General features: G+C 41.4%; 1 protein-coding gene across 1 annotated transcript in view; it reads right to left on the reverse strand.

Moving 5' to 3' along the window:
• Window positions 1–18,114, reverse strand: part of ETFA (electron transfer flavoprotein subunit alpha) — a 29,204-nt gene extending 11,090 nt beyond the window's left edge. Inside the window, exons 1-9 of the mRNA XM_040076987.2 lie at window positions 18,054–18,114; window positions 12,083–12,232; window positions 10,191–10,272; window positions 10,007–10,089; window positions 8,410–8,509; window positions 7,076–7,186; window positions 5,852–5,953; window positions 4,991–5,059; window positions 3,919–4,001 (exon numbers count right to left, since the gene is read on the reverse strand). Coding sequence (XP_039932921.1) covers window positions 3,919–4,001; window positions 4,991–5,059; window positions 5,852–5,953; window positions 7,076–7,186; window positions 8,410–8,509; window positions 10,007–10,089; window positions 10,191–10,272; window positions 12,083–12,232; window positions 18,054–18,092 — 819 coding nt within the window. The 5' untranslated portion in view covers window positions 18,093–18,114. The remainder of the gene's footprint in view (window positions 1–3,918; window positions 4,002–4,990; window positions 5,060–5,851; window positions 5,954–7,075; window positions 7,187–8,409; window positions 8,510–10,006; window positions 10,090–10,190; window positions 10,273–12,082; window positions 12,233–18,053) is intronic.
• Window positions 18,115–19,741: the final 1,627 nt, after the last annotated feature.

Below are 19,741 nucleotides of genomic sequence, written 5' to 3' on the forward strand. Positions count from 1 at the left end.
AGCTAACTGTGGAAACGAACACCCCTGACTATTTGAAATTTCTTATCTAAAAATAGCAGCTACTCTGGGGTAATGGTGGTAGGCCTGATTTCTGTAGGGAATTTATATTTTCTAACTGGATATACTTAACTAATATTTAGTAGTAGGCACTCATAGGAAGGATATTTTTATCCAAAACCAGCTAATTTGAACATTCTTACAAAGGCTTTTTCCTTAAACAGAAACTCCATACAGGACTTAACCTAAGAATCGAATTTCATTTTTCGGCAGAACACTTGTATATAAGAAATAGTGGGAAAAGCTAGCTTCTTACTGTAAAAAACATGCTAAAATGGTTGTCACTGATTAAAGAGACTGAATTTACTAAATTGCTTTAATTAGGAAGAAAACATTTTATGTTTTAATATATCCACTTATGTCTAAAAATTTCCTTCCTTCCATCTCATCAAATAATGCAAATCAGCCTTCTCTTTCGTAAGACAGAATGTTCAAATAGGAGCTGCAATCACCTGAAATCAGGAGGTTAAAAAAAAGGTACCAACAGAAACAAAAATAATACACCGAATATTTTAACAACTGGACTAAAACCGTAGAAAAGCAAAATTGCCAAAGGTCAAAACCCAACAACACGCAGAAACGCCACCATGAACAAAACCTTGACGTTTAACAGTGCAAGGTGACTTTGGAAGAGCAGATGTGCTGCACAGAAGCAGGGATCCAACAGACACAAGGTGAAATCTGTGCTCTTTAACCAGCTGCACTCTTCCATCACTGAAGTCCCGTGAGCTGCAGCTGTTCCCTGGGTGGCAGTGTGTTTGTGTACTGATACCTCAGCATCTTGGAACACCACCAAGCTGTGAGCTTCTTGGGTCCTGGGATGCACTGTATGGCCTGCACTCTTAAAAACTGAAGCCAGTCACTGAATTAAGAAGGGCCAATGACCAAAACTACCCTTCCTTCCACAAATCCACAACTGAAGGCACAGGGGAAGAAATAAGCAGCCCTTTTAGCCCATGATCGCATTACCCAGCAAAGAGCACAAACACACCCCAGCAGTCACACAGAAAAAGCAGGGGAAGCACCTCCCCTCTTCCTGAGCTTGTAACTAACCCTTGTCCCTCTGTAGATCCAACTGACCCAGTTCCAGAGTCCTGGAAAACAATGCATTCCAATCCTCCACTGAGACTGAGCAAGACACTATTAATAGAAGTGCAAGAGCACACATGAAGATACTTTCCCATCAGAAGCCAAGAGCTGCACGAGAGAACAAGCGTGGCTCTGACTGAGAGTTTCTTCTGAGACTCTTCCCCTGCTTAAAACCCACACACCTAGAGGGCACACACCATGTCAGCTCAAAACTGAACACAAAATTCAGGTCTCAGCTGCTCTACCTGACCAGTATTCAAACCTGCTTTGCAATTCTTCAGATAGAACATCGCAAGCTCTCCCTGAACTGATACCGAGCACTTCTCACACAGGGAGAAAGCAGCATCTTCTGAGAACTGCTAAAATAGCCAGTGTCATCTTGACCTGACAAAAAAAAGCTCAGTTCTTCTTCAAGTCAACTCTATTTTCCACTGCAGAGAATAATTTTCTAGCTGAAGTACCAAAAAGACAGTGAAGTAGAATTAGGGATGTTAAATTAAGAATTTGCAGCTTTCAATTGCTTCATATTTAAGATGACTATCCAGCACACTGAAAAATTAAAACCTCTAGTCAGCAACTCTCTGGGCTGAGTATCAATTCAACTTGCTCTTTCATTACAATTAACATTTAATATTTTCTGTATTTCTAAGGCACTGAATCCTTGCATGTATTTTAAGATTCAGACTAAATATCTGAAATTTGAAAGACGCATATAATTTCCAGTACTCTGCACAACTCACTATTTAATTAAACACTTGTTAGGAAGTGAGATGAGAGAAAAATGCATCAGCCTGCAGACAAATAGATGGGGCACCATGCAATTGTGCCAATTCAGATCATTTATAACACCAGAGTTTAACATTCATTCATTAGTCCTGACTAAAGGCTACTTAACAATCCTCTAGAAGAGCACAATGATGACACTGATGTGATCCTATGATGTGGTTTTATGCTCTTATGACTCTCACATGTTGCTATGGGCCATCTGTGGCAAAATACAGCATTGTATCATCATCAAAAACCAGCCTTTTTTGTTTCAATGTAATTGTTTATATGCCCTTGACTCTGGAAAGAATGTTCATTGTTGAGCCTTAACACACAAACCAGAGCAAAGCTGTCTTCAAATTAATATTCTCCACCTCATTAACAGATATTTGGGTAGTGAAGAACTAAGGATGGTTAGTCTCATCTCATGCCCTTTCAAAATAAACACTTAAGTGACACTTAGCTTATACCCTGGTAAGCAGAAAGATTTGGGATTGCATTTATAATCCACAGAACCTCCCAATTTCCTTAAATAGCAGAGGTTAATATCACTGCTATCAAGATTTTGGAATGACCTTAGTCTTATCAGTAATGTCTATTTCCCAGAAGGAGTGTTTTGTCACAGGTGGTTATCATACAGATTTACAGGTTTAAACACAAGCATGCCTAGAAATAGCTCCACTCAGCCCCACAGGGTGATCATCAGATGGCCTCTGATGAGGACTTCAAAAAAGGTAGCAAGCATTGCTACCTAAAACTCAAGACAGAAGAAATCAGAAGCACAAGATGTCTTGTTCAAGAAAATCCAGCAGACAGAGCTGACAACAGAATCTCGAGTTCCTGTCTTTGACATCCAAGTATTACTGTATCCTGCTGGATGTATTGCTAGAAAAATAATGGTCATGGTTTGAATTTCTTAAATTTGCAGCAATGGCAAAGGCAGAACATTTCAGGATCCTATCAAGGCTTTGAACATGCACAGCTTTTTAGTATTATTTGAAGTGTTATGTTTTGGAAAATGCAGCAATTGAAATGTGATGAGTTTCTCTACTAAAGTTTGAGCTCACTCTTCCCTTCCGGCCTCATCAAGACATGAACAAGTCAAAAGTTGCTCCCTGGTGCCTTCTGCTGCCATACACAAAAAGCTGCCTGCTGAGAGGCAAAACCTTTACTCCAGTGTGGAGCTCAGTGTACCCCTGACAGAACATCTCATCTCATCACACTGAGGTGAGCTACATTTGTACCTTCCTATTTACAAACACTCAAATGTGCTTTATCTGGCTACAGCTTTCCTTGTATGTCCTCAGGTCATAAAGAACAACGAAAGAAGTCCTGGACTTCTGCACGAAAGAAAGCCCCACACAGACACAAAAAGACACAGAGATCAGTTCCCTGTGATATTGGGATGCAGAAACAGCAGAAAAAGATATGCAGCATGTTATTGCCCAATATTAAGCCATTCAGAGTATGCTCTTCTTGGTATTCTGCTCTACAGCAGCCAATCCGTAGATTATTCCTCTCTTAAATTTCTTGCGCTTTCACTTCTTATAAAAATTTTGCTTTGACTGTACTGCAATAATCCAGTAACTGTTACTAAAAGTTTTTTAAAAATCATCACCTGAAAAAACCCAGAACACACAACTGCAAGACATCAAGCCACGGAGTGATATAATTTTGACTTTCTGTCAGTAATGACATCTTTTAGCATTCCAATGCCAGCTGCTAGGAAGTTAAAAAGGTTCGGGCAGCTATGAAAAAGCGCAGCATGCAAAGCCCCAACAAAGTTGTGTCAGAACACACCCCATTGACCCAAAGGAGAGATTTCCATCCCAGCTTGCTTCTGTCATTTTGTAAATGCATCCTCAAGTGACAGTATCACAGTGGGCACGCTGATGTTCCTGTTAGGCCCGGTATTAGCACTCAGCCCATGTCTAAGTGCTTGCTCTGAAGGAAAAAGCATGCTAGAAACCATCCCAGCTCTGTGGTGAGAGAGATTTCCATACTTACTGGTGCTACTATTTTGCCCGTCTGTCCAACTTGCATGTCATTAGGAACAAAGCCAGCATCAACAGCTGCACGGGAAGCTCCAACTAGTTGAAAGAAAATATTTTCAGTGTTTTCTTTTAAAATATTTGCAAGGCAAATTTATATCACCATAAAACCCCACGTATTTAACTGAAGAGTCCCACAGTCTAAGGGCACGTATTTAAAAACTTCCCTCTTAAAAGCTCTTATGGTAATCCCTCTCTATACCACTAGCTAAAAACTTCCAAATACTAAGTGCTAATGCACTTCATAAGCAACAGGAAATCCCTACTCCCAGCACCAAAGGGCCATATATTTAAAACCAAGGATTTCAATCTGGCATATTTCCATGGTTTTCTCTTGTTGCTTTGTCAAAAGAAGATTTTCCCAGAAATGCCTTCCCAAAATGTTCCTTCAAGTCTGAATGGAACATATGTGCCATCTTGTATTGCTGTGAATCTCAGAAGTCAGGCACGGCAAAGAAAAATATCAAAGTAAAGTCGAAAATGCCATATGGACATTTAGTTAGCAAAAACATCAATTTAAAAACTAAGCCAGTCATGTAAAACTATAAATGTGAACGCTAAAATTAATAGAGTTAAAACATTAAAGCAGACAGTTTCTCCTTCTTTCCCAACCTTCATACAAAACACTTTGCTGAAACATTGTACATGGTTGATTTTCTCCTGTTAATACAAAAGGACAAAGCCACTCGAACTGCAACAGTGTGAGTGGGATTCTGTAAAGAAGCAGTAGAAAAGGATGTATGCAGCAAGTATCAGCTCGTCAAAATGAGCTATGACAACTTCACTTTTTGTTTGCAAGCTTCTGTTCTGGAGATTTGAGAAGCACAGAGAATATTACAGGTTAGTATTTTGCTTCATACACAGGCATTTAAGTACAGCTGACAAAACCTTATCTATTACGAAACTAAGAGCATTTTAACCATTTGATAGAGGCATGAAAATAAGAGACTTAAGATTAATTCCGGTTTTAATATGGCCTATTTAAATATAATAAACAGAGTTTTAAAAAAGGTGGAAAACAAGTTTACCTGCAGCATGCAATTGATCTGCAAGGTCATACAACAACTTAAAATTTTCACCGCTCTTCAAGCCCCTCCCTTAAAAATTAAGAAGAAAAGAAGATCAAGAAAGAAGAACATGTGTTTTAAGATGTTTTTTTGCCTATGTAAACTTTCTGTATGACTATTAACATTTGCAAAGACTCAAAGATATGCTTGCACAGGGTATTTTTGGATACATTACTAACCAGTATTTAATATTTGGAGATTTAGCTTTTGTCCTTGCCATTAATATTTCATATGTATAAACCAACACCACTCTGTCTTGTTTACTTCCTGCACACAGCACCATCAAGGTCATTCTCCAAAACCAGGGAAACAGCATTTTTTTAAACTAATTTGTGCTCCCTCTGCTGGCTTCAGGAACAAAACACTAGTGGGATTAGTAAGAAATCATTTTGGCTGTAGGTGTACAATAAAAATCACAGTCCATCGCTTGATACCTAAGGAGCAGAATACAATCAATACAGGTTTTAAAATCATTAAGTCATTGCATAATAATGCTCAGAGTGACTGAAGTGATCAGCAGTAATTTTAAACATGATAAATTTCCATCTAAAAACCACTTCATATTGCTAAAATCTTAAAGAGGCTCACCAAATATGACAATGTTCTTACAAAGCCTCCCAGCATATGCAAAACTCATGTTTTACCTCTTTACAAAATATATGTTGGGTGCTTCCCCAGCGGCCCCCATGGAATATTTCAGAATTACATCATAATTTCTTTTTTTTTTTAATATGTATCCCATTCCTGTGTTCTGCTACAGATACGATTCACCAAGAGGTGCCATTACTTCAGTGCGGCACCAGTTGAATGTGATCCACTCACCCCCCGACACAACCACTTTAGCACTGGTGAGCTCCGGTCGATCGCTCTTTGTCAGCTTCTGCTCAATCCATTCAGAGATCCCGACGGGCGGTGGAGGGGTCACTGCACTCACCAGATGAACCAAACACCCACAAGCAAAATAAGAAAGCATGTGTTTTCAAGCTGCAATCTGAGTTTAAGCTTAATTCAAAGTTCATTCTCTAAGCAGTTCTGCCGCAGGCTTTTGCTGAGTCTCCGCAGTTGCTCTGAGTAACAAGCCTCGCTCACCAGTTGCGTTCAGGGAACCTGCGGCACAAACTGCACTAAAAGCAGTTGTGCTCTACGAGTTACACACTGCCACCGGCCCAGCATAAGGAGTGTGAGCCTTACTATCACAGGGGCAAGTCAATCAGGCGGTGCAGCGACGGTGCAAGACACTAACTGCAGTCACGCTGGACTCCTGCCACCCGCAGACGTTGGGAAATACAGCGTGGTTCCGAGGCAGGGACTCGGCAAAGCAAAAAGGCCCAGGGTGAAAAACAGCAGAGGTCACCAAAAGTGGAACAGGTTACCCAGAGTAGCTGGGAGGTCTCCACCTGTGGACATTCTCAAAGCCTGACTGGACAGCCCAGGGCAGCTGGCTCCATGATGATCTCTAGAGATCCCTTCCAACCTCAACTGCTTTGTTATTCTGTGACTGGATTGCTCAATTATCAGAGCTACGCTGGCTTCATGAAACTGTAAATTAAACTGATATAGTTAAAACTGATCTAAAACAACTGGGTGTTCTCAAATCAATTTAAGCTGCCACTAATCTGGCTTGATGATGTAATGACCTATCTCAATTGCAACATGATTAGACCAAAACTGCGGAGAGCCAAACACTTCTATTTTTGCTCAGTCTTGTTTTGAAAACCAATCTGGTTATTCCAACAGCTGTAACTTGTCCTTACTTAAAGTTTCAAGACTGCAGTGGCAGAACTTTAGGCAGTGAGTGGAACAAGCATGGATTTCAGCACAGATAATCTCCATTTCTGGTCAAAGAAAAGGAAGTAACTGTGCAGATAATCCCTATCTTCCCTTACCAGACATCACTAAAAAGTACAGGCACTTGTACTTAAAAGCATAAAGCTAACATCATGACAATCAGTTTGCTCTGACAAATACTTCTACAAAACATCACCATACAGTGAGCAAAACTAACTCCATTAAATGGAACAGCAGCATCCCAGAACAAATACTCACACTTCTCTACACTGGCACTACCACCGCTCACTGGTGCAGCCTCAAACGAAGTTCCCCGTACAGTAAAAACTTTGACTGCTTCATCACACTGCACAGTGCAAATAATATTTCCTAAAAAAAGTCACATTAAAAAATTAAAGATTATCAGACATACTATGCTTAAAAAAAAAAAATATATATCAAAACCACATTAGCAGTCATATTAGACTATGCAATATCCACCAAGGTACTTCCCAAAACTGCAGTTTTAGATGAAACTTAGCACTTAAATAAACTTTAGATAAAACTTAGCACTTAATAAAAAGAGATTACAAATACTTTAAATTACATTTTAGCCCTGTGTTTCTAAAGTACAAATACAAATCCTCTGTTTTTAAAGGATACAAAGCATTCAAATAATCTCTTTTGAATGAGCTTTTAAATTTCAGAAGGGTGAAAAAAAAAAACCCCTTTGAAAATGCCATTCTTACACATAAAGAATGTCTATAATTCAAAGTAGATCTTTTATCCTATTGCTTGAATTCATCAGAACTGAAGACAATGAGCCCTCCCCCAGTTATCTGTGGGACTGTATTTCTCCCTATAACATAATACAATACTTCCCACTGGAGGCTGCAGGGAATGCTAAAAGAAAAAATGCTGCAACATTTTACTAAACAAACTATTAATAAACAAAGTCATCTGGAAACTGTGAATTACTGGGAAGCAACTTAAAGTGCAGCAAAAAACCACACTCCGGTACCATAACTCAAAATGTAATACCCTGCTGGTAAATGTGGTACAATCTTTACAGTAAAATTAAGAAACACAAGCTAATGAGCTCATATCTAAAATAAAACACAGTGTCAGCCAAGCATTAGAGAAACAAGACTGAAAAACTAATTACAAATTAAGTTAATTAAATATCATAAATAATTTGTTCAATGTCTTCATAATTAGAAAAAATAACCCTGTGGTATCTTAAATCAGAACCAATGCTAGTCCTATTAAATAAAGCTGGACAATTAACCTGATGTCTTATGCTTTCCAAAATCTGATCAGAAGGGCATGAGCAGACACAGCACATGGAAAAGAAGTGACCAAATTCTATTCCTTAAGGTGACAGACCTGGGTCTGACATGCTTCTACCAAGGCTCTTGGAATTACTTGCTTTCTCACACAGGGAGCATCGTGTCCATCCCCAAGCTTCATTTTTTTATTAATCACAGCAACTGGGATTGTTAAGTGAAAATTCCTATCATATTCCAAGGTTTTAACAATAGGATCATGTAGAAAAATTAGCAGTACTGGTTTCTTCACTGGACAAATAGCACACAGCTTTTGTGATTACCCACCTGCATAGATGGTTCTCACAAAAGTATCTGGGGACTTGATTTCAATAATATCAGAAACAGGGGCAACATCAAGTTTGCCAGCCACTCTGGGAATAAGATTCTAGAAGTTAGAGATGAAAAGTTAGCAAAGTAAATGCTAAGGAAAATGTACATGGTCAGTAAAAGAGCACTGCTGACCTGATTTTAGCTTCATATAATGCAGTCACTAAGACATATAGACCGAAGATTTTTGAAGGGCTACTCATGTAGCTTTAGCAGCCAGATAAAACCCCATTACTGTAATAACATTAGACATTTTATGAGACTTACTCTAAGTAAACTCTTAATTCAATATCTTAAATTAGGAGACTTATTTGCTTCAAGTATTCTAAAACTGAATATAGATGCCATTTACTCAGAAAATTGACAGTTATGGGATTGCTGAGCTCTTGCCACTTCAAGGAAAAAAAAAAAAAAAGGTGCATTTGGAAGTTACATGCCAGAAATGACAAGAAAAAACCCCCTGCACTCTTCCCTCCAAAGCAAAAACAAAATTTAAATGTAATATTAAAGTATATATTCTCTTGCTCCAAAATTTACTCTAGAAAATTACTTAGCACCTTTAGGAGTGGGAAGAAGGAGAAAAAGAACAGCAGAAATTATGAAGAAAACAATGATAAGATGATTGTTTGTTTTTGTCTGCCTCCTAATCTGGTACAAGAAAAAAGGGCCCAGTTCTGAAATCTTTATTCACTCATGCTTCACACGAAGCACTAAAAAATGGCAGTGTAAGCTTTAAAGCAAAAGCCATTATCTCCTACTATGACACTGCAGCTAAAAAAAAAAAATTAGGAAAACCTAAGGCTTAAGGTACATAAAGATTTCTCTTAGCAAAAATACAAGCATATGGATTGATATTGATTGGAAGTGAAAGTAGTCAGATGAGATGAAAGGCCAATGCCATTACTCGTCCTACATCGGCGACATTTTTGAAGAATCCTTTTTCTCTAATTTAGCTGCACCACAGTGCTGCCCAGATTCTTAGTACTGAGGCTCTCCATGTACATATAAACACATTCCTTAAAAAAAGAAGTTCCGAAAAATTGTATTTTCATTAAAAACCATTCTAACTCCCTGGCTGGGACTTAGAGCTGTGTTATTTATATATGTTTACAGACATTTCAATGTACATGGCTTAGATCAACAGATGCAAATCCCACTCCAAAAAAAAAGTTTGCTTCCAATAGGTCTGCACACTTTCATTTCAACATGCAAATAACAGATTTTTCATCTCAATTTGCTGTGCTTTTCTTTACAATTTTCATGCTTTCAGATCACTTAATCTAATTTGCCTTACTGTACATTTTGCCTTGTGTCTGTAGGATTGACTGGTTACCATCAAATATTTCCTCTACGCTCTTTTTTTCACATCAGCTCCTAAAAGAACTCAAACACGAATCGTGAAATCTAATTAATGACCTCTTAAGCAAACTACTGTAAATGCAAATGCAAAACTGTCCATGGCTGATCTCTCTCAGGCCTTTGATTCACACTCCTACATACAGCATTGCCTGTCTCTTTTCTACAAGAACTTTTTGCTGCTCTCTGAACTACTTACCTTCCCAAAGGCAGATGCTCCAGCACAAATGTGGGTGTAATTAAATTTTTTATGAGTTTCCACAATCAAGGGAGTCAGCTCCTCTAAGAATAAAAATATATTGCTCAGAATTTACAACTATCTTCTTTTTGATCACAAATACACAAATAAATTTATTTTGTTAATAGGTAAGAACAACTCTCACCTGCTAGAAACCCCTTGTACGCATCATGCTGAGCCACGAGAACTTTTGCAACACCCTGCACTTTGCTGAGTTCTGATGCTACCTGTGATTACAAGTGAATTAATATTAGTTTGTGTTTTAACAAGCACCACAAACATCTAACAAGGGAGTCCCCACTGCAAATAGCTCACAGCCTATCGGTGAGTAAAACCAGAACCAAAAGTACATTCATGTCAAAATCAGACCAAACCTGAATGGAATAAATTGCACGTCTTCTGATCTCCAGCACCGTGCCTTATGGGATAATGAAAATGAATTTGTGAGTAAGAGAACTAGGGAGCAAATTCAGCTTTGGAAAACTTGCAGGGCTCCACACCAATCCCAGTGCTTCTTCCAGCAGCCAGCAACTGCTCAGTATTCCAACACAATCACCAAGAAAAAACCAATCCTAAGTTCTTTTAGATCAGTCAGTAGCTACCATACAAACAAATACAAACTCAGTATTCCAACACAATCACCAAGAAAAAACCAATCCTAAGTTCTTTTAGATCAGTCAGTAGCTACCATACAAACAAATACAAACGTACAACGCTGTTAGGATTTCTGTCCAAATTCTAGGAGCAACCCTTTGTTTGCATCTGACTTTTTGCCCACTGAAGCAATGTGTATTTTCAACTGATATTTATGCATTTTTTTTCGTTTGAATTGGCACAAGTGAAGTTTAAATGATAAAAGGGTTACTATAGATCAGAGAGAAGAGGACTGACAGTGAGATCTGGAGACCACATGCATCATCCCAGAACCAGCGCAGTTTTACTGAGTTTGATGAGTATCAGTTTACCCTCAAAAATTAACAAAAGGAAATAAGGAAAAAACTCCTAATAGCTGCTGCAGAATATCTGTTTGAGTCACTGGCTCTTAAATAAAAACCTCTAAACCTTCATTTTTCATAAAATACGTTTCCCCACCATAACATACAGACTCCATATATTTAGCATTAAAACAAATAAAACATTTGTAATAATTTTTGTCCTATGCAAGTGCATAGAATAAGGAAAATTAAAGACACACGTCAGGCAATTATTTCTTTTTTTCTTTTTAATTTTCTTGATTTAAATAAATATTTGTTTCACCTTCACCTCAAACAGCTGAATAGCTACTGAGGTTTCTCCACCTATTTGTGAATAAGCTGCTCTAAATATGCCCTCTTCATGAGATACTACATGTTGCTCTTAAAAGAACAGTTTGTAAACAGTGTGTAAATATTAGGCACAGGTTTTGTACTTTTACTGCTCACACAATACCAAGCCATGAGGGAATAAAAGTGCCACTAATGTACTATTTACATTGTCTCTAGAAGTGGCACATAAAAATCACACTAAAAATACCAAGCTAACACATAAGGAACTTTTTACATGCGTGAGCTGTGTGATAAAGTCAAGAAGCACTAATTTCAGAACTTCAGGTTGCAAGCACTCTCTACACAACTAGTGATTGGTTCATAAAAGCAACTTGCTCAAAAGCCCAATTTATCACCGTTGTTTCACTTTTGCTGGTTTCCATTTAAACAAGCACAAGCTTCTTTCCAAATTCTTAGCAATGCAATATTTGTCATTTAAACTTTACAGCGATGTATCTTGTTTTGAAAGTTAATTGTCCTTTAGTCCTATAAAAATGCGCTAGCTCAAGCATGTAACAGCCATTATTGATCCCGTCCCCTGTGAAATGAAATCTGTATCCGTATTTGCTCTTTAGAACAGAAGCACTTCCAAGTGCAGGACTTTTCCGGCAGATTAGCAACTCCTGGCACCGTTTCTCCTCAGTACAGATTATTTTTCAGGCTGCCCAAGACTCTGCCAAGTCCCGTTTCACTGCATTCTTGATTTCCTTGGTATGAAAATAGCATTTCCTACCTTGTCACAGCTGGTACCGGCCACCAAACAAGAGACGTCCCCTCCCAGGCGCTTTGCCGCAGCGATGGCGTTGAGGGTGATGGGCGTGAGGGACTCGTTGTTGTGTTCCGCCACCACCAAGGTGCTCTGAGACCTCCGGAGCGCCGACGCCTGCGAAGGAACGGAGACGCACGGGAGTTGGAAACTTAACTTCAGTAAAAACCTGTTCCTCTGAGCACCCGATTTACAGCAATTCATCGATTATACAAATCGTAAAACGCTGCTGAAAGACAGACCAGGCTCATTCTAGTTAATTAAGTAAAGAGAATAGGGTGGTACCAAAAAAAGAAAAGATAAACCTGCTTGGATTTCAGCTTGTCTGTAACATGCTGTGCTTAAACTGAAACTCCACAGGAAAATACTGAACAAAATTAAGAAAAACATTTTAACACATTACATTCAAGCTCAGCCGATCGACTTAACCAAGTACCTTTAAAGAGTGCGGATTAGACAAGCAAGAGTAGGACACAAGAAAATCAACAGTTGCAGAGAAATATTTACTTGGTTTTCTAGGATGGTTCTCTGGCAGTGTTTTATTCTAAGTTTTAAACAAAATCTAGCTACAGAACCCACTTTTATATTTAGATATATAGAGAGGCAAAATTTTATGCAGTGGCTAAATGAAAATTAAGCAGCATGGGCTCACAGCCTGAAAACACACTAGGAGAAATCTTTCTAGGCATCAGGTCATTTTTCCCGCTTTTCTTTAAAACATTTGAGCACTTACACACAATCTACACATCACAATTTAATGGGCTTTAAATAACAATTTTGACCAATTCATCTTCCATACACAAACTTGAACTTATAAAGCAAAAATGAAAGAAACTAAAAAGATAGAAAAAAAGGCAAAAAAACAAACCCCAAACCAAATTACTCTAAATTCTGAGACCTTCCTCTCTAATATTCAGATGTATGTGTGAAAAGTGTTATTCCTCTATACTAATAGAATATATTATTCTAGTAAAATAGTAGATAATTATATTATATTATCCTCTATACTAAAGCTAATACTAGGGTAGGGAAAACATTTTGGATGGGAACAGGAATATTGTCCCTCAAGTGTTTGTTTATCCTACATAAAGCCCAACTGAAGACTCGAGTTACAGTCAGTGTAGGGTGGAACACATGGAAAACCAAGTAAATTCATTCCTGTAACCAAGGAACAAATACTAACACAACGCTGAAGGCAGCCAAACACTACTTCTCTAAACTTACATTCCAACCCCATCTCCCCTCATGCCAAACGTGCACTTGCCTACAACCTCTAATAAAGAAAGCTTCAGAAAACATGAGAGGCTAAAATTTGCATCTGGACTTCAACCCCACAAAGCCTACCAACATACTGGATTTTAAACATAGAAAGCCAATCCCAAGGACTTCCCTGAAGCTAATCACAGGGCACAAATAAAAATACAAAGTTAAGTTTTTGCAGAATCTGGATCATAATTTGTCCTTTTGATTCAAACAATAAGGATTCACGTAGAAGCGCTCAGCATTTAATCTCTTATGCTTAAGCTTACTTGCTGTGATTAAATATCCCAATTTCCTTTGAAAACAATTGCCAGTAACAAAATATTTACTGCCACTACAGATCAGATGCTGTATTTTTACTGTTTTGTACATAATTTGCAATAAAAGTTATGACATTTTAGTCACCATTTGAAGAATAAATCCATGCCTTTGTGGCAAAAATACTACTCTCCAATGATTTACAGTTGTGTCATAGGGTAGACCATACTCCTAGAAAATCCTCAGGTTTTCAGATTTCCAAAGGGAGACACATGCATTTTAAACACACACTTATTTCTGCCTATATTATCTTTTTTTTTTCCTAAATAAGCACTGCACCGCCACCATCATTCCATCAAACTATTCTAAAATAAATTGAGAAATAATTGGTTTTTTAGCCAAAACGAATATGAGCAATAGAAGTTGCTTAATCAGACTAGCTATTACAGCATTAATCAGGTATTGTTTCTAAACCAATAATTCCACATTTTATATTTGTGGGAATATACACAATATGCACACCAGAAGGTCACTTCATGGATGACATTTCTGAACATAAAGACAAGACCAGATTCAAAATAATGTAAAGTCACATTATATATAATGGGTAAAAATCTAGATGACAAATGAGATTTCTATGTGAGTCTGAATTTTATACACTAAGACACATTAAATAATTTTCTCAATAAACAAACCAAACCAAACTGACTTTTGTTTGTTATAATAAAGAGTCTGCAGTAAAACCAGAGGGTAATTCATCCAGTCATATGGGCCTGAAAACTAAAAACTGGCAATGAGTCACTGATAGGACAGGTAGTTATTCTGATGAAATTGCTGCCCAGCTGCACATGTGGGAGAACAGCTCATTGCTGGACTGACATCATTCTGCACTTGAGCAGGATGTCTACTTTGAAGCCTAAATAAAATAGGAAGGTAGAGAATAAACCAAACCAGCTGGCAGCAAGGAAAGAAAGCACAAGAAATAAGACATACAGATCAATCAAACTACTGAAAACAATGCCTTAAGAAGGAACAGCACTTAGTGCTTGTGCCACAGAAGGTTCCTGGTGAAAATCAAGCTCTGGAAAATCAGGCTACCCACAGAAATCACCTCCAGATAAACATCCCACCAACTTGGGCAACTGAGTAGCTTCTGCAGCTTGGCAACATGCCAGCAACAGGGTGGTAGAACTGGGAAGGTTATTTTCCTCAGGTTTAGGTACAAATCACAGACAGACACCTATATTTCCTCTATAGCACAAACATCTGCACTTCCTCTCTGGTGGAAACTCTGGACAGTGATTCAGTTTATACCAAAACTAACATTTGTGAATGAAAAACACCTAGAGTTTTTAACTTCTCTTTCCCTCTCCAGTATTTACAATAGAACAAACTTGGCCTCTGATTTCCAGATGTCTAAAAGTTGCTAAGATTAACTCAGATGTGCAGTATTGACCAATTAAGCCACTTGGATAATAGCCATGGATTCACTGAACTGATTGTCTCAAGTTCCCCCAATGCATCATTTTGCTCCCCACTGAGAAGCTCATCAATATTTTCCAATCACAGCACAAAAAAATCTTAAGTACAGTTTCTAGGCTGTGGACAAAATACCAGATATAGGTCACTGCTACTGTCCCAGCAAGCATCAGCAATCTGGGCACATCCAGTACACGTGCACAAGTAAAGCCAACACCACACACAGCCAAGGCACCCACTGAATTTGCACAGGTGATCTGCTCTTCACACACCGCCACTGCAAACGGAGCATCTGTTGTTGCTCTTTCAGCACACAGACAGGCCACCTGAACAGCACACACGCCCAGCGCCTCATAAATACAGATCTGCTGCTTGTATGGTAAAAAAACATTGTATCAAGAGCAGGAAAAACCCAGAGGGAAGTGTCATAAATCTTTGCTTGCTGCGGGGTGAGATTGGTGTGCAGCATCCATGGCCTCTGCTAGCAACAGTGGTGGCTGACTGCCTGCAGCCAGCTCCAGGACACTCGATTAATAACACCGGAATTAGGAAATCAGCTCTAACTAAAACATGCGGCAGGCACAGCAACACAAGATGGGTCAGCCAAAAAGTTCTTCCAAGAAGTGCAAGAGATGCAGCAGGTGAATTCTACATAGTCCTATGCTCCAAATATGCATCAATAAGAAACAGGGTGCTAGAAACTTCACCTGGGAAAATGAAGTTTGTCTCCCTTTAGAAGAGCCACTGGAAGTTACAGGAACAAAACCAAAACAGACGTTCACCAGAGCACCAAACAACTAGACCTACAAAGGTATCTCTAGAGCTGATTTTTTTAGCTGTAAAAGCAAACTGGCCAGAAGCTAAAATTTTAAAACTGCTTATTATGAATTCTGATCTCATGGAGAACCATTAACACTGGGCAAAGCTCCCAAGAAGGAACTCCAGGAACTAGAAATTGGGGTATTGCTTAAGATAAGGGCTACATAACAACCTAAGAAACAAAGCAATGCCTCATTTTAGTAAGACAGTCTTGTAGCTGTAAAACTTTAACTAAATATATTTGGTAAACTCAGGGAGAGAAAGGAACTCTAGCAATAAAGCATATACTTCTAGAACCTCTCCAAAGACTTGGTACAAAAGAGGTCTAAGAGACAGCTCTATAGCTCCAGGAAACACTAATTAGAAAAACAACACTAAAGGGACCTGAATTAAAAAGGAGCTATAACTGCAGCAAAGAACAGCAATAAAAAAATAAAACCACTTTGCAAAAAGGATTTTGCAATCATAATAAAGACTTAACATTACAAAGGGACTGAAGCAGCAAGAGAAAGATGTAATACAAGTAGACTACCAAATACACCCTTGAAAAACATTTAAAAAATCAACAAAACTATTTTGAAATACAGACAACACTGAGTGTATTTCAACACAGTGAACTCCCTAAATGGCTTATTCCCACCTCTGCACCAACTTTTTGTGCACTTGCAGTCTCATTCCTCCTCAGTACTCCCATTTTTAAGTTATACAAAAGTCCAACTTTCCTTCCTGCTCATACTCCACAGGTTTCTCTCATCATCTTTTTCTCCAGAATCCACTCACTCTTGAACGCTACCGGTCAGCAGGGTTAAACTTCGCACTTTTCAAAAAGTGAAACAAACTTGTTTCACTTCTGGCACAGGCTACATTGTTACGCACACACAGTGAAGATGCAAACAATGTTTTACTGGCTTTATTGCAGGAAGTTACTAGTTTAGACGCGTATGGCTGAAAAGCAAGGAGATGAACTCACATGTCCAGGCCATGAAACTGAATTGTGCAGTGAGCATGCGAGTAAAGTACTATTTACATAGCAGTACCATATGATTCAGAGATCATCAAGACCTTTGCTCTACAAAGCCTGCAGCCTAACAACAACTGAGACGTGCCCATGATAATAACAGAATTTTCTGATTAATTCATCTGACCTAGTCTACCTTTGCTCATGTTTAATGAGATTTTTATCACCTGAAAACATTTAACATATGCATAACTACTATTTTAGAGCTGTACTGAACTGTAATACCTGTAAAAGCCTTGGAGAGCTCAAAAAGAAACTTGTGAGATTTAAAGTTGTTTACAAAGGCTATTTATACACAGTTCTAGTGGAGGGGGTGTCTTCTGGTGCATTGTAAGAGATTGAGCAGCTATTCGGGGACATCTCATGAATCATCTACTCCAATTAACCTTGAGTTCACCTAGACCTTGGTAACACAGCCACAATGACACACTAAGCAGTAAATGTCCTCCAAAAGCCCAGCACTCCTCCCAGCTGAGCCATATGAAGGTCAAACTGGAGAAGCAACAGGTGCTTTGCATTAGCTTCATCCACGGGTTGTAATAATTAAGGCAATCACATTTCTGCACAGGTGTGACTGAAAAACGCTGGATTAACCTGCAACACCCCAGAAAGCCTCTCCTTGAGCCACAAGTATTTTTCTAGTGTTCTTAAGAGTTTACAGTAACAAACTTTAGAAGTCTTCTCCACCTGTTGCTCAGCTTGTCCGGCTCAAGGGTAGATGCGAACGAGCACTCCCAGAAGTTCGGGACTCCCCTGAAGCTTATGTCAGCTTTCCACACGGGACAACAGTCCTCAATTCCTGCCTGCCGTGACCGCTAGAAAGGGTTTCTGGAACACCCTATGTTCACTCGGAAACTTTATTTTTAACAGACACGGTGGGAGAGGAGTCCAGCGGAGAAGTTCGACCCCGGCGGCGCGGGGCGCTCGCCCCTCAGAGACCCCCTCGGACCAGCGCTGCCGGGCGGGAGGAGCTCGGCGCCACGCCCCGCCCCGGGCCCCCTTCGCCCCGCACGGCAGGGCCCGCACGGCCGGGGCGGGGGGAAGGCCCCGGTCGGTGCGCACCACGCGGCCCGAGCGCGCTGCCCGGGGCTCGCCCGCACTCACCGCCCGCCGCAGCCGCTGCGCCGCCGCCGCCCGCAACATGGTTCCGCCGGCCCGCACCGCGCCGCTCTCGCGAGAGTACGGCCGGGCCCGCCCCGCCCCGCCCCGCCTCGCCATTGGACCGACCGCCGGGCCAATGCGCGGCAGCGGCGGCGCGGGGCGGAAAGGAGAGCGCGGAGAGCAGAGCGCTGAGCCCCTCACGGCCGGCTGAATCCCGCACGGCCCGCTGAACCCCTCACGGCCGGCTGAGCCCCGCACGGCCGGCTGAATCCCGCACGGCCGGCTGAATCCCGCACCGCCCGCTGAGCCCCGCACGGCCGGCTGAATCCCGCACCGCCGGCTGAGCTCCGCACCGCCCGCTGAACCCCGCACCGCCGGCTGAGCTCCGCACGGTCGGCTGAACCCCGCACCGCCCGCTGAGCCCCTCACAGGCGGCTGAGCCCCGCACGGCCGGCTGAACCCCGCACCGCCCGCTGAGCCCCGCACGGCCGGCTGAACCCCTCACGGCCGGCTGTCCTGCCCCTCGCTGCCCGCTGAACGCCGCACGGCCGGCTGAACCCCTCACGGCCGGCTGTCCTGCCCCTCGCTGCCCGCTGACACCAGCGCTGCCGGCTGCGTTCCCCCGCACCTCTGTCCCCCCGCACGGCCGGCTGTGACCCCTTCCCCGCTGGCTGTATCCGCCCGCCCCGTACGGTTGGGCCGGGCCGTACCGGCGGGCGAAAGCGAAGTTGCCGCTGCCGTAGGGAGCCGTCCAGCTCCCGCGGAGCACCTCGAGGGGACCGGACCCCTTCCAGCCCAAACTGACCTGATACCAGCGCCAGCCTCCTCCGGCCGCCTTTGCGCGGTCCCCCTGCACTGTTCCCACGAAGGGTTAAAGCCTTTAAAAAGAAGAAAACAACAGAAAGCAGGGTTATGCCTTCAGATGCCGGTGCCCCTTGCCAGACCCTGTCCTGAGCCAATGAAATTGCCTTACAAAGAGAAAGAAAAGTCTCAATTTACGACTGCGGAGCCGACAGCAGCCTGGGAGACCGTGGCCCCCGCCTGTGGCCGTCCTTGAGCTGCCAGATCCCCCCGGGCCACGCTCCCAACACCACGAGGCGCGGCAACAGCAGAAGAGATAATGTAGGGACGGAGCGGCACACTGGAACCGCCAGATGTCACGGTGCTCCCCAAATGTCGAGTCCTTCCAGTTGTTCAAACCACACCTAAACTTCAAAGACCAGTCAGGTACCACCAGCTCTGGATGGCATCCTCTCACCACGACAGATTTCTGGCTGCCTCACCCACACCCCTGCTTGGACCCAAGCAACATTAAGCAATAGCTCATGAGCTCTGAATAATTTATACATCTATTTTATTATTATTATGATTTCTCAGAACCAAGGCAAGACATCTTGTGCCTGCCCCTTACATGGCACCAGGATGCCCCAGGGACCAGACTGAGACTTGCTGGTTTTCCATACCTCCGGATTTTTTTCTGGGTCGCAAGGAGAGGGATTTAAAAATCAATGAAGCAAAATGTTTCAGGGCAAATTCGCTGCTAAAGTGTGTGCTATGGTTCTCTGAAGACATGATGTCCTGGAGAAGCTGGCAGGAGCTGCCACACTGGAGCAACTGGTCCTGCCAGCCCAGGAGCCCCAAGCACACATGGATTTGGGATGCTCCAGAATGGAACTCCCATCCCAGGAATC

Source organism: Hirundo rustica, chromosome 13 (genome assembly GCF_015227805.2).
Source record: "Hirundo rustica isolate bHirRus1 chromosome 13, bHirRus1.pri.v3, whole genome shotgun sequence".
In the NCBI taxonomy this organism is placed as follows: Eukaryota; Metazoa; Chordata; class Aves; order Passeriformes; family Hirundinidae; genus Hirundo; species Hirundo rustica.